This window comes from Pomacea canaliculata, linkage group LG1 (genome assembly GCF_003073045.1).
Source record: "Pomacea canaliculata isolate SZHN2017 linkage group LG1, ASM307304v1, whole genome shotgun sequence".
NCBI classification, from domain to species: Eukaryota; Metazoa; Mollusca; class Gastropoda; order Architaenioglossa; family Ampullariidae; genus Pomacea; species Pomacea canaliculata.
Genome location: NC_037590.1, coordinates 1,223,878 through 1,239,312, shown reverse-complemented (window position 1 = coordinate 1,239,312; position 15,435 = coordinate 1,223,878). Strand labels below are relative to the sequence as shown.

General features: G+C 37.0%; 1 protein-coding gene and 1 long non-coding RNA gene across 4 annotated transcripts; one reads left to right on the top strand and one right to left on the bottom strand.

Moving 5' to 3' along the window:
• Positions 1-4,380: 4,380 nt before the first annotated feature.
• LOC112565861 lies at positions 4,381-5,831 on the bottom strand. The gene is made up of 3 exons (XR_003099510.1): positions 5,564-5,831; positions 4,754-4,925; positions 4,381-4,524 (listed from the first exon to the last, which is right to left on the bottom strand). It is a non-coding gene; the product is annotated as an uncharacterized LOC112565861 (long non-coding RNA).
• Positions 5,832-9,676: 3,845 nt separating this feature from the next.
• On the top strand, positions 9,677-15,432 carry LOC112571957 (BUB3-interacting and GLEBS motif-containing protein ZNF207-like). Of its 3 annotated transcripts, XM_025251400.1 has the most exons (5): positions 11,819-11,975; positions 12,245-12,424; positions 12,754-12,856; positions 13,159-13,292; positions 13,599-15,432. In XM_025251400.1, exons 1-4 carry the CDS (start codon positions 11,874-11,876, stop codon positions 13,278-13,280), a joined length of 507 nt encoding a protein of 168 aa, XP_025107185.1. In that variant the 5' UTR covers positions 11,819-11,873; the 3' UTR covers positions 13,281-13,292; positions 13,599-15,432. The 3 variants fall into 3 exon arrangements, 2 of the variants coding, with proteins under 2 accessions (XP_025107185.1, XP_025107175.1); XR_003100928.1 differs by adding an exon at positions 9,677-9,759 and having other exon boundaries at positions 10,618-11,975; positions 12,245-12,856; positions 13,159-15,430; XM_025251390.1 differs by having other exon boundaries at positions 13,159-15,430.
• The last annotated feature ends 3 nt before the right edge of the window (positions 15,433-15,435 follow it).

Sequence of the window (15,435 nt, the reverse complement as noted above, 5' to 3'; positions counted from 1 at the left end):
ACTTTAAATATTTCCTTTTGACAGTGACTACACCTCTAAGGTCACTTTCCCTTCTTGCTCTTTCGGTTCAGTTCCAGACTCTTCTCCTGAATCATTTGGGTCATTTCATCCATCTGAGCTTGAAGTTTCACCTCTTCTTCTCTTTCTCTTGTGCATCTCAAGGTTTAAGGTTCGAAAAATCTCATGCAGAAATTCTCCTGTTGATGTAGACCATCTCTTCAGGCAGTTAATCTATGCATACACATACAGTCGTCTGTCTTGCAGGTTTATTGCGGTGCCATTCACTTTTCATATACATTCACCCACATACCATTATTTCAAGCACAGACGTCCTTGGCTATCACATGTACCACTTAAAGTGTCACACAAGCAAACCTCCCACATAAATAATGCTATCAAAACGAACAATAAAGGTGGGTAGGTGGGTGGGCAGTGAGGTGAGTGAGTGCTGGTGAATGTGATATGAATGAAATACATAAAATTCATTTTAGGAGTTTGTTGCAACTGAAAAATAAATAAATGACTTACTGTTTTTTTCTTCTTTTATTTTTTCATTATTTTCTGTCAGTATCTGCAATCTCTTTATGAAGTTGACGAGGTTCGTCCAACTCCAAAATGTCGTAGTCTGATGTTTTCTCTCTGACATAAAGACAACAAACTAAACATCTTTGACATGTTTCAAGTGCTCTGTTTCATTAAATAAAAAATGATCAAGTGAAACACTGTGTCCAACATTTTGGTTAATTCACCAGATCAGGCATATCCATTTAAAAGATTTATTTGTCCTAAGGCTGACAGCTGAGTTTTCCATATTTCATTATTATTGCTACAAAAAAGGGACGCAAATGAGATAATGAAAGAATTATCTCCCATAATACTTATCAAGAATATCCTTCTAAGTCATGCCATTCAGTTCCGCTGATGACTTCTGAATCATTGCTTCGCATTTTCAGAGATTTTCTCTGTACAGAGCCCTTTTCTGTGCTTGGATAGTTTGTGCATATATTGCGCCCACACCCTTAGAATCTGGTCCAAAAACTGCAGAGACAGCGACAACTTCACAGTCGCCGATATGCTGCACACCCACATGTTGATGTGGAAAATCCAGTTTGGATGATCTAATGATATGCCTATAAATAGCTATACTTTACAGTTCTGAAAGAGCAAAAATTTTTCTATCAAAGTAAGATACTTTTGAAATGCAATGTTAAGGAGGCAAAGAAACTCTGCATAAAAGCACACATGAAAAAGTTTATAAAACATAAATGAGTTTAATTATCATTTTAACACTGGTTTTCTGTCATGCTAGTCATCTACGTGGTCATGGTTAGGAAAGAAATATTGACAGATATCTCTGGGTTGCACCAGCCAGTTAACACACGGTGATTATATATGGTTAGTAAACAAAAGTTCAGTGTTGAAGAGGAAGATTACTAATTCTGAAGAAATTCCAATCTGTTATCTCTGGGAGGTGATATGAGCAGCTTCATGATAATTATTTATGTATCATCAAACTCTTTTAGCCCTAAAGCTTTGTATTTAGGCTACAGAAAGCCATCTTATGGTAATTTAATGGTTTTAAGATATAACAATACAATATCTCTTTATTGTCTATTTCTGTTCGCAACGGAGATAAAAAATGTTCAATTTCTGTCTTGGGACCCATAAGTAGCATCGTAATCATATTTATGCTATGCTAAATATAATTAAATTGGGGTTTTAAATACTTTACTTTATTTAACTTCTGTCTAAAGCTTTCTGCACCATTCTTGAAAAAATAAAATAATTCTGTGTGTGAATGTAGGGGCGAGATGATATCTTTCTTTCCAATATGTTTACAAATACTGTTTGAATTGTATGCACTTTAACATACAGTTTGACTTTTAAAAAGTTTTTAGATATATTATATGCGCACAAATAGAGCATCCTAAAATATTTCATAAGTGGGGCTTATCGTAGCTGTGCAGTGGTAATTAACTCGTTGTAAACCAGGATTATGAGGATCAGGGTCATAATTTTTTATGATCTCACCTTGTATTTTTTTAAATTCTTTTCACATATCAGTGCCAGGAATACTTTATGAATAAAACAAAATACAGTATTAATAGCTTTTATTCCTTTAAAAACCATTACTTACAGTCAGGTGGAGGATCTTGGATTCTTGTTAAAGATCTCCCGATAGACAGGGGGCAACTCCCAGCCAAAAGCTGAGTGCAGAATCTGCTCGACACCTTCTGGCCCTTTGTGTCAAGGATATCCAAAAACACCCTCTGGAAATGCAAAGAAAACAATGAACAAAACATATATAATTATCTGTTATAAAGCATGACAAGCTCGAAACAATGTAGTTAGGCTCAAGTTGCCTGCCAAGTCAATGGATTACCAACTTGCACTAGATTAAAAGAAAAGTGAGCTTGTAATTATCTCCCTTTAGGGGAAAAAAGGGAAAACGTACAGTGTCGACAGTGACACATCAGCTTTCTTTAAAGTATTCATCTTCCTTGAGTTTCACGAAATCAGCCATGGATTTCACAGCTTACTTTGACAATGTACAAACCTCATGTTGGTGCTTAATCATCTGTTCACATTGTAAATACTTTTGTTTTATCAAATCCCCTTCTTAATAATAATAAATGCAAATTTCGGTCAAGCGCATACTCACACTCCTAAGGAGTATGATCTTAGCGTTTAAGAACAAGAACGAACCATGGACAGCGTAGGAGTGACAGGAAAACAAACAAATTAACATATGAACTATTAAAGAATAAACAACAGTACTAATGAAGAATAAAATCCAATACAGAAAATGTAAAGAAGATCCAAAGAACAAGAACAAGAGTTGAGAGTAACATGATATTGCAAAAGGAAAGGTTGTGAAAAAGGACTACCATCATGGGAAAGGTTGTTAGGAGTAATGTTTACGGAAGAGGTGCGTTTTCAGTGCACCTGTAAAGGATTCAATAGTGGGTAGGTGGTGGACATGGAAAGGGAGAGAGTTCCATTGTTTCACTGCAGAATAACTGACCATCCTGTGTCCATATGTTGTTGTTCTGGTAACAGGAAGAGTAAGAAGATGATCATCAGACTAAAAGTGGAGTTGTCTAGATGGGACCTAAAGGAAGAGCAGTTCAGAAAAATAATCAGGGCAGGTGCCAGCAAAGAAATTAAAACACAGCACAGACAGTTTGTACTGGATGTGAAAACAAATGGGTAGCCAGTGCAGATAATCGAAAGAGAGGAGTGGTGTGGTCCCATTTCCTAGCTCTAAGCACCAGACGTGCAGCAGAGTTCTGTACTTTCTGGAGTTTGTGAAGAAGGTATTCAGGGCAGCCAGCAAGCAAGGAGTTGCAGTAATCAAGTCTGGATAGAACAAACGTACAACAAGAGTGTTAGTAGCGCAGTAGACAAAATATGAAGGGTAGCTCATAATAAGCAGACTGGCAGCTGTACCTTGTTTATCAAGAGTCATGTCTGAGGTGACAATGAATCTCAGGTTCCTGATGGAGGACACAAAAGTAATGTTGGTTTCGCCCACCTTGATGTGACTTGGAAGACAAATGAGTGAAGATGAATTAATTTCTTCTTCTCGAACATAGGAGGGCTTCTGTTTTATCATTGTTAAGCTTAACTTTGTTACCATCCAGTCTTTGACATTATTAATACAAACTTCTATGGTGCTGGTAGCAGATTAAGACTCAGCCGGTGGAGTGGACCAGTACAGCTGCATATCATCAGCATATGATTGATGAGAAACCTCATGAGACTGGATGCAAGATGAAAATGGCTTCATATACAGAATAAACAGAACTGGGCAGGTTACTGAGCCTTGTGGGACGCCACAAGTGTAGCAGGGTGAGATGTTTGACCATCAACAAACACAGATGTGTCCTATCAGTGAGATAGGAATTGAACCACGATAGGGTAGGTCCAGAAATCCCGTAGAGGGTGTGGAGTCTATGAACAAGCAGAGAGTGGTCGATGGTGTTGAATACAGCAAATAGATCCAGCAGGTTAAGGCAGAAACATCTCCACTGTCAAGTGCAGATAACATGTCAGTGGTCACTTTAATTAAAGTAGTTTCAGTACTATATGCTGACTGAGTATGGGGGATGAGCTGGTGTTCTTGTAAGTAGGCCCACAGCTGTGTCCAAACTACTTTCTCTATGATCTTTGAGAGAAAAGACAAGTTGGAAACTGGGCAAAAATTGTTCAACACATTGACATCAAGCATGGATTTCTTAAATAGTGGCTTCACCAGGGCATATTTAAACAAAGATGGGAAAACACCCGAGGAGAAGCTGCCATTTATAATGTTTGTGATGGCAGGAAGTAAAAATAATTCTTAATAATTTGGAAGTCCCAAATGTTTGTGTACCTTTAAGTGGAAACTGACCCTTTTACACTTGTCTTCAATCTAGACGGGTTGCCAGTTTAAGCAGATCTGCCTTCTGCCCCATTTTCTTTTAATAGTTCCACAATTTCCAATTTCTTAGCCCTGTCCCCTTGTTCTGTCTTCTTTTCTGGCTTTCACATTTAGAAAGAAAAAAATTGTTCAAATAGATTTTTAGTAACAAGTGTGCCAGTGGATTTCTCCTGTCTTGCATTCTTCTCCATTTTTCATTTACTTGTTTACTATTCATCTTTGCCATGAACAATATTTTAAATATAATGTTGCTGTGTATTGTTTAATTTTAAATTGAGGGTGACATGCAACCTACTATTGCACCATCCAGCCTATTAAAAATCAACTTACGCATTCTTTCCCTTCGTGTTTTGTTGTGATAGTAGTTTTGAACAATCTGGCAATCCTCTTCTGACAAGATGTGTAACTGTCGTAGAAAATCCAAGAAAGGCTCTGGATCCACCTTGCTTACTAGTGTGTAGCGGTTCTCCTCCAGTACACTTGTGTAAGATTCAGCCATCATCTGCAAATGATTCAGTTTGAGTAAATGGCCCAGGAAATTTCTTGTCTGAATTATATGAAAATTGAATCATCAGGAAAAAAGATAATTTCATCTTCACATTTTGAGATACTATGGCATCTTAAAAATCACATATAGCTACATTATTCATCAGTATATTATTACTTGATCAGTTGATAGCGATAGATATTTGTGATATCTGATATTACTAGATACTCAAAGTACTAAATGCAATACTATAGTATATATTTTCAATTTTATATTTTAACATGCAATTGTGAGAAAGGATGCAATAGGTACATTATTATATGCCCCGCCCCACGCCACCCAAAAAAGAACTCGTACAGCTTAATTCTCTTTTATTCAGTGACAGATTTTTAGTGGGAAAAGTGTTATAGTATTATAATCCCAACAACAGCTTTACGGTGTTATCCTCAATTTAAAGAGGGGAAATCTGCAAATAACAGAAGAGAGTTAAAACGAAGTAGAAAGTCTTTCGTCTTCTATTCATCACTTTTCATTTATAGTTCATTCAATATACTACATATCATATTTTATAATCTTCTCCCCTGTTCATATTCCTCCACTTTAAACCAGTCATAGCTTTGTGTCATGTTATGCTCTCTGCACTCTATACTTACCGTGAGAAACGTCGTCGTTCACTTCTCAGTACCGCGTCTATCGTCTGCTACTAGGATAAGCTTCCTGGTTTTTTTTTGTCGCTCAGTTTTTATTGGTCGAGTGTTTAATAAGTCCCTTATGTTAGAATAATCTCTTAACGATTTTTTACGGTAAAAGACAAAAGTCCATTAATACAGAAAAATTATTTTTTAAAGTTTTATTTCCATTTAAAGTTTATTTTCCCCACGAACTAATATCCCTGGACTGCTACCCCCCCAGTTAAATGCTTAAACGAGGCATGATACAAGAAAGCTTCCGGTTTATTCACATTTCAGATTAACTACTAAAACGAGGCATGATACAAGAAAGCTTCCGGTAAAGTCACACTCTTTCATACGGCTCGCAAGACTAATAGCTGCTCACTTCGCAAGAGACTAAAGAGTTGGTCTTGGCAGACAGACGGCAATCCACCTATGCACGTCGTGATTTTCCCCATTCAGGTGCGAAGTGACCTGGCAGATCCGGTTAGAAGCCGCCATCTTAAACGTGATTTTTTGGAAGAAGGATTTATCCTTATTTCAAACGGAAAATTTCCTTGTTCTCTCCTTCAGAATGGGTCGCAAGAAGAAGAAGCAGTCAAAACCTTGGTGCTGGTACCTTATAAGTAACTACGTTTATTCTTGATGTGATTTTGGTTTTAATGTTTTCTATATCTGATGGAAAATGTGAACATGATCCTCGTTGTTGTCGCATTTCGTAAAGTTGTTACAATACAATGTACTATATTATTGATGTCACGTCAACATGACAGATAATTTTTTGTAAAGACCGCACTTATTTCAATTTTCACTAGGAAGTATGACAACCAGTACGATGTAGAACTTATATTGATTGAAATTAAACGTTTTAACCTTGCTTAGTCGTAACATTTCTAAAATGATTTTCTTGGCATTTAGTCAATGCAAAGGAAATTGTTTTAAATCAAGAATCAAATCTGGTACACACAAGGATCTAATGTAGAACAGTAATCTCTCGTTTATCGCGGCGAGATGCGTTCCAGAACCACCCCGCGATAACCGAAAATCTGCAAAATAGAAACGGTATATTTATTTATGGTATTTTATATACATTATATTAAGGCTTTATAAACCCTACCCATACTTTTACGCTACATAAACCTTTTACAGTTCCTTAATAACCATCTCCCACACTCTGTTTGTGAGTAGGCGCGTAGCGTCTCAGGCCAGCAATGCTGGTTCTCGTTTCAGAGTAAATACATCTACTATTTACTGTAATTCCATATTCAATTTTATTATTTATATTCTTTATTGTTAGTATTAGTAATATATTTTTTATACACTATGCTTTTTTTCATCATAAATTCATAAAATAAATATATATCTTCCAGATCAAATTTTTGCAGAAAATCCGTGAAAAAATCGTAGATCCGCGAATTACTTTTCCCATTAATTTTTATAAAAACCCACAAAATAACCGAAGCCAACGAAAGGTGAGGCGCGAAGTGGCAAGAGATTACTGATAGCGCTATGGGAAGCACCTGCCACGATGACATGTAATAAGAGAGGAAGGAGCACTGTTATGGAAATCATGTCATGTGGTGTTTTCATTTTGTCGATACTAAAAACCGCCAACCCATGTTACATATCCCTTAAGTAACTTTTTTTTTTTCAAATGTCAGTTGAAAGTATCTTACTGGATAGCTTGTGGAAATTTAACTGTTTGTTACATGCGCACGTGATGGTAGAAGACTGCAAAAAGCATCATATCGTCCCACCAGCTAATCAATTCATCCAGGTGACCATTTCATCCCAAGACGAAAAGTAAATAGTCCGCCCCGGCCCCAAAAGATGGATTGACAACAAGTGATGTTGGTGCTTTACTGTACTTGATGTCTTCAAGATAAAATGAGTACCTGATTAGCGAAGTCTCTGCATATAATATATATATCTAAAAGAAGTGAAAGTACAGAGTTCACAATAAAATGCTACCGGTAAAATGTTTAATGTAAAAGACTGATTTCAATGTAGGAGGAGCTCAAGAGATGATAAAGCATTCACCATCCAAGTTCAAGCTGTAAAACTCACTGGTCACACCGGCAATCTGTAGCTGTGGCGTGCGCTTTGCTGAAAATGCACATCATACACGTGTAACAGTGCTTTTATTATTTTTAAATGTTTGTGAATGGTTATAACAGTACAAGAATGACAAATTTAGGTCATTTTGAAGCTTAATCATTTCTCTACAAGTTACTTCCCTTGGTTTGTATGACAAGACATCTGGTCTTTTTCAAATCAAAATTTGTTGTATAGGGAGCAAAATATGATAGAAGATTTTCCTAATTCTGGATACATGTGCTGTCGATGAAAAATTTTACTTGTGTGTATTAATAATCTGAACTTTTTACATACTTGTCAAGTTTTCACTGTGGCACTACCTCCGAAATACGAATCTAAAAGGCATTTCAAGTATGCTGATAAATGTGAATAAAAAAAAAAAATTAACCCAACAAACATACCATTTTCCTCGCGGTAAAAACAGCTCAATTTCCTGGTAAATGATATTTAAAAACTAATTTAAATTATATTTTTGCACAAAAATGACATAAAGTTATTTTGTATAATTTTTTTTTAAGCAACTGATGGAGACATCTTTCTGAAAACACAGGTGACCTTACTTGAGTTAAACAGGAATACACTTAAAATCTTATTAAGACCTTCCACTACCGATGACGACTGTTATGGCATAATATATTTTCGTTAATGTCTTTGATTATTGATAACTATCTGACTTACCGTATTTTCCAGCCCGACTTAAATCTGCTCTGTTAACGACATTTAAACTAAAGAATTTATCTTTGATAGGAGGAAACATCATACTTGTCTATATATCTATTTGGTTATTTGCAATAAGACAGTAGAACAGGTACAGGTGTATTAAGTACTCAGCACTATGCTGAACAAACAAACTGTCTTTCTGGGAAAATACATTTCCAGAAAAGTATGTCATCGCCATTCCTGCTAAGCCAGCTGAGGAATTTCGGATGTGAATGGCCTTGTACTTAAGTCTATGTATTGAGCTTGATCAAAAACATTTTTCATATTTATTGACATAAAACACAGTTCAAAGAGACAAAGACCAGAATTCCCTATGAAAAGAAATTTCTCACATTTGATGTGTAGGCATGAAGGGAAAGGCAACAAATCAGTATGAAAAGACTAGCTCAGGTAAGGCCTCAAGTAGCTCAGACAGGTTTGCTGGGGTGAAACTGCTTAGAGGACGATAGTGCAGTCTTTTTCACTTATTGAAAACGCACATTTAAAGCCATTTTCTGTGACATAGTTGGATGCTTAAAGGGCTGGTAAAGTAAACATTTTGTTTTCTGGTGAGTGGGTGATGCTAAGTGCATCTGTTAAAGGGAGGAAAAACATGGTATGTCATTTTGTGGTGAGTCTTTATTGATATTAAGCAGTAGGAAAAGAGTGAAAGAATGTTGTCCTTGACAGAGTTCAGGTATTTGGTAATGCCGTGCGTTGGTGGATGCCCGAGTTTGATGAAATGAAAAAATCCTAATTCACACCAAAAGGCAAAGCATTATTTCAAATCATCATATTTGTCACAAGAAGCTGTAACTGGCCACAGGCTTGTCAAATTAAACCGCCGGCCTCTTCTGTTATGGCAGGTGAGTTTTTCTCATAGTTGTATCAAACATTTTTATAATTGTTGCTAATGCATTGTAAAAGAGATGCATCTACAAATCAGGAAGTTATTAGAATACTTGAAATATTTTATATTTTTTTTTTCATTTCATTCTTTTGTGTATCGGTGACTAAATTATTTGTTGTTTTTACCCACTGCAAAAAAATGACATTAACAATAATGTCGGGGATGGTGACAACCCTGACATCATACGTGATAAGACATGGCTGGCGCATTGAACATCTGAGATTTGTTATCCTTTTGTTTGAGTTGGCAACAGGGTTGAGTTGTGTGATGTTTGCACCAAATCATGCTTTACTTCAGTGCCATATTTGATTACTCTTTCAGGTTCACAAGAGAAAACGGTAGACAAAGTACAGATTTCCCCAACTCTCTTTCCTGGAGAACATATATCCTATAGAGATCGAAATCTATGGCATGGAGGATACCAGAGGAAGATGCCATAGGCACATGAAAAAAAACAAAAATAAAAAACAAGGTAAGATTTTTACATTTTTTATGTTAAGTCCTTGAGTGTTAAGGTGTATGCGTCTGGTTATTATAAGTTACATATAATGCAGGGGTGGGCAAACTTTTTTGTTCCGAGGGCCGCATTGCTGGGTCATGACTAGTCCTAGGGCCGCACCTTGTAATTGAATACAAAACGACGTAAAATCGCCAAAATTGTAACAAACGCATTTATTTTAATAATGAGCACAATGAAATATGTAAACACTGTGGGAATAAATATAAAACCACAATGAACAATTAAGCACATACAATTTAATGAGAAAAATGATTTTGAATACAATTTTGCTGGAACAATTCTTTTTAAAATTTGGCTCAAAATTACTGGTAGATACTCTCATAACTTGACTGCAAGTTTGCATCTGAAAGCAATGACCTGTTCTTTGACTTGTTTATATTCATGCAGGAAAAACTTTGCTCACAGATGTAACTTGAACCAAATATTGAAAATAGCTGGGCAGCAAATACTCTTAAACAAGGAAATGATTTGTTGGAGAGGCTCTTATAAACTCAACCAGTGATCAGGGAATAAAACCTTTCCTTCAATGCATGATCTGATTGAAGGTGTATCAGTTTCAAGTTGTAATTCATCAGATGCATCATCACATGAACAGAAAAGGACATTATAATATGTTGAATTTTGATTCCATCTCCTTAAAATCAACAAATCTTCTTTGGAACTCGGTTTTCGGTAATATTTTTTTTGTGTTGCCAAAGGGCTTCTGCGGGCCGCAGAGAACCACTTGGCGGGCCGCATGCGGCCCGCGGGCCGCTATTTGCCCACCCCTGATATAATGGAATATAATTCCTGGTGAACTTCTGTTTTTAGATGATGGCAAAGCAGATGACTCACAAGATGAAGAGGACTCACAGCCTGGAGTGCCACCTATAATGCACCAGCTCAATCGGAGGCATACCATTCCCTGCACCAGGCTTATGCCACCAATGCCTCCAGGACCAATGATGGGGCCAATGGGACCTATGGTCCTATTGGACCCATGGGCCTATGGGACCAATGGGTCCCATGGGGCCACCATGGGGAGCAATGGGACCAAGGTGAGTATTCTCCTGGCTTCTGATTCCTTCAGTTGCACGTCAAAACCTGACGATTTTGAGGATTAGCTCTAAATAGGTACAGGCACACAAAATTGCATTTTTTGTTGGTTTTTTTTTTTTTTTTTTTTTTTTTTTTGAAATGGATAATTTTTCATGTTTATGTTCAATTATAGGAACATAGAAGGGGAAAAACTAATCTCTGTCTCAATATTTGAGATACTGCTGTTTAAAGCTTGTGATTTGCATCACAACTAACTATTTTAGACGTATTGAACAATTTTTAAATACAGCAGCTTGGAACATAGGAAGTCCTCAAGTACTTTATATAAGAAATTACCAAGACTGATTTTCTACTTGGGTGAATCAAAAATTAATCTGCAATAGGACATATCTGGAAAAAAAAATTGAGGAAAATGCAATTTTTCTATTCGTCATTTTGTAATCATCATATTTTGATTATTCTGTTTCAAGGACTATGATACTAAATGCACCAAAAACATTTACTTCTAAGTAACCATTATAAAAAAAACTTGTAAGCTATGCATCTTGAAATAGTACAAAATCATTAATCTTTCAGGCAGATATATGGATATAAGTGTAACAAACTTTAAACAGCTGTAATTTCTAATCTACAAGACATAATTGTTTCAAGTTTTTTACTTTGATTTTTAAGGAAAAAAATCACGTCTTTTAATCTGTATTAAAACTGTCAATTTTCCATAAACTACATCTTTCGGGTACAAGTTCAAGTTATTTTGCATCAAGATTTATTACTCTTGGAACTTGAATTTTATTAGAAAACAGGCATTTCCACAAATCTTTACAGATTTAACTATGTGTATATACGTTGACTTAAAAAAGCGATTATTATGTGATGGCCTGCTTTCCACCAGTGGAAAGGCGTGTGTGCCAGTCCCTACTTCAAAATTAGTAAAATGTGCTTTTGTGCAAAGCTAATAATTATAAATTATATTGCAATAATCAGAATTAATTCCTTGATATACCTAGAAGGAAATCTAACTTTGCAGGATGCCTCCTATTCCGCCACAACCTATTATGCCTCCAAACATGGCACCAAACATGATGGGCACAGCAGGGCCTTCAAAGCCTCTTTTCCCTGCAGCTGTACAGGTAAGCAACTTTCCCGAGTAACTTTATGCTTATGTCCGATCATTATATCGTATTTTTATGTTTGTTAGCATAAGAAAATAATTAAATCTTGTTCCCCTATTTAGCATTCTTTTTATTGGATTCACTTGATTGTCATTGTCTTTAAGGTAGCATTTTTCTGTATGTAGTATTGCAAAATGCAGTGAAAATTTAGAAAAGTTAAAGGAAGGTTGCTTAAAAAGCATGTGTAGTTTTGAAATTGGGCTTTTGACTGCAATATTTGGCTCAAGGCAGGACCGGTGGTCTCTAGCACGGCTTCATCAACCATAGGACCAGTGAAGCCAACCTTTCCAGCAGCAGCAGCTGTGTCATCCTCAGCCACCATCACAGGGGCACCCACAATTAAAAAACCGGAGTCTGCTTCAGGTTTGACCTCTAAACTCATTCATCCTGACGAGGATATCTCTTTGGTAAGTAATCATGGCCAAGTCTTCATGTTGTTTAGCTCCGTTCACTTTCAAATAAGGTTGGTTGACAATTTCAACTCTTCCTATTGTCTTTTAAAGATGTAGATTTCGTAATTGCTTTTCAGCCTGAAATGATGCGTCATTGAGATCTTTGAGGGTGATGCAATAAATATTACCTTATTTTTAATTGGGTAAAGAAAACTTTTTTAAGTGGAAATTGTACTGTTTTAGGGTATGCTTCAGAAGAGGGTGGACATATTTTTGTAACCTTGAAATGATTTGTTTGATGGGAGCAGCTAGCTCAGTGCCAGTAGCTAACTTTACATTTGCAGGAAGAAAAGCGTGCTGCCATGCCCAAGTATCATGCTAAACTGGCTAATCTAAACTCTGTTAATCCGCCCAACATCCCACGTATGACTCGTCCAATGGGTCAGGGTAAGCAGTTAATATACAAGCCTCTCTCTGTCTTTAATATTTATGTACAGAACTTATTCTGTAACTTTGATCCTAAATTTAAGACGATCTTTAGATTTGTTAGTCATAAAAAGGACAGAAAGTGCATGGTTAGAAGTATCTGATTGTTCATTTAAGTTTTCTTAAATTGCTTAGATGAAACCACCTAACTGGTGGCTCCTTTTGGGCTTAAAGCACACTGTTATATGTCTGTTGTTCTATCAACATTTCTTCAATGGTTTGTTGGTTGTGAAAGAATTATCATAGTGCTTGTAATTTGACAGGGCCTTTGATGGGTGGGATGCCACCTCGAATGGGCATGCGGCCAGCTGGACCACCTGGGCCATTCAACATGCCATTCCGTCCAGGCATGCAGGGTCCTCCAATGCATGGGAGCCCTTTTTGACTGGAGGAGCATGTTAGTCCAAGATTATTAACCCCCATCTGATGACATTGGGTGGTTGGGATGTTATTAAGATTGTAAGAGACTGAGTACCAAGCTGATAGATTATTTTGTGAGCTTTAACAAAAATAAGAACATATAAAAGCATTTATGTACGCGTTGGATGTGCTCATTGGGTGAATTTTTAGTTACACGGTCATCTTTTTCAGTCTCAGGTGCTTTAAATGATGACATTTCGTTTGGTGGACATTTGTTACTTTTTTTTCATCACTGGAGATCTGTCAGTAACAGGACTTTTTTCTTTGTTTTTCCCTCTTCAAGCAAATATTGGCGCAGACTGCTTTGAAACCTGAGTCTCTGACAAAGGTACGGTGCGCTGTGTGTTAGCTGAATGCATGATTGAAAGACTGTGTTACTCCGTGTTGGATAACTATTGGCGAGCAAGTGACTGAGCAAAGAGCTGTACAAAGTGTGAGTGGCTGCAGAAAGAGGTGGATCTGTGTAAAGATTGATTATTATAAGTGCATCACAGCAGATTCACTTGCTGTTGGGTCATCACGGCCCCCAACTGAGGTTGGCGATGCCCAGAGATGTTTTTGTTTTTAATGGCAAAGTTATATGTTGTAGTTCATCCTTAAAGTGCATCACAGCAAGGTCTTGCTGTTGGGTCTTATATCCCCAACTGGTTTTGGCGATGCACCTGCTTTAGCCTAACATTGCAGTTGGTTCCTACTGTCTGGTCTGCAAACTCCAAGAAAAGGAAAGCACATCACAGCAGGCAAACCTGCTGTTGGGTCATAAGATCCCCAACACTGTTGGCGATGTGTTTTCCAAGTCTTTAATAGAATGTGTGCATGTTAGGCTCTGTGAGTTGGAATGGCCTTTTTAGTTAGTTTGCATAAGTAAATGTGTTTCTTCTAAAATCTCATTAGCTAGGTTCATTGGTTGCTGTTTATGTTTTTACTTTGGGATGGGAAAAATGGATTTTCTTTCAATATCCAGGTTAAAAGTATGATTGCAAAATTTTTTTAGTAAATTGTTAATCTACAAAACTTCCAACTACCAGAGGAGAGAAATTGAAGATTATTAAGATATGCAGTAGCCATCATCAAGGCAAGTTTTTTTGTTTTGCTCGGATCAGACTTTTCTAGCATCTCATATTGCAAGTATGCATGACTAGGTACTTTTTTTGCTTTAGAGGATAATTGTTGGCACAAAGACTATTGACCCTAGCCTCCATGAAAAAGGCAAGTTGGTCACAACAAGCAGTCTTGTTGTTGGGCTCTTGGCCCCCAACAGAAGTTGGCGACACTTTTGACTCCTTGTTTGCACATAGCTTCACATGCAGGATTGCTTTCAATTTGACATTTTTGCTCAGTGCATGCTGTGTAACATCTTTTTCCCAGGCACATCGGTCAAGTTTGCTTCTTTGTTTTGCCCATGTCTGTATGCTTCCTTAATATGTGGAGTTTAGCATGGCCATTCTCAAGGGCCATATCTGTTGCAGAGAGAGCTTGCTGCTTGGAAAATTGAGCGGTGAGTGCCTCTTTGTGGTACTCCTGTTGAATGTCCCTCTCTGGTCTCCTCTTTCTCTCATTTCTGTAGTTATGTTTACAGCCATTTTTGTGTGCTTATATGTATACAATGTCATTCAAGTATATCTTCTCAGGATGAAATATGTAGTGTTCTACTGCAGTAACAGTTCCTTTTGACCTGGTAAGTCATTCCAATCCAAGCAAAAAAAGCATAAAAGTAAGGTGGTGAATGTTCTTGTAGCACTGGTTTCAGAATTCTTGAAGGTGTGTGTATGTGTGGGTCTGGTAACAGTCGCTGGGTGTGCTGTACCAGAATTTTAATAGTCGATCTTTGAACACCTGCATTTTTATGTACGTCCTATGCGTGAATATGAGAAAGGGAAATCACAGCTTCATTTATTGCAGAACTAAGAGTGCTGTACATTTAAATAACTGTTCCTAGGTCAGTGGTGCCATGTACTTCAGAATGTAGTTTTCAGGAGGTGAATAGCTATTTGACTGGTTCTCTATGGCAGCAGTGTCTTCACTTTCATGTCATCAGTATAGCAAGCTGAAGAGTTCCCTATGCAGGAAAGTTCCTGTTGGTCTAAAGATGTGCAGAATAAATTTAAAAGATTACACTT

Bases quoted from the DNA above. Each gene is read 5' to 3' on its own strand.
- LOC112571957 (XM_025251400.1), top strand. From the start codon at position 11,874: ATGCCTCCTATTCCGCCACAACCTATTATGCCTCCAAACATGGCACCA. The intron at 12,425-12,753 runs GTAAGTAATCAT...TTACATTTGCAG, and splicing joins CTGACGAGGATATCTCTTTG to GAAGAAAAGCGTGCTGCCAT. The intron at 12,857-13,158 runs GTAAGCAGTTAA...GTAATTTGACAG, and splicing joins GACTCGTCCAATGGGTCAGG to GGCCTTTGATGGGTGGGATG.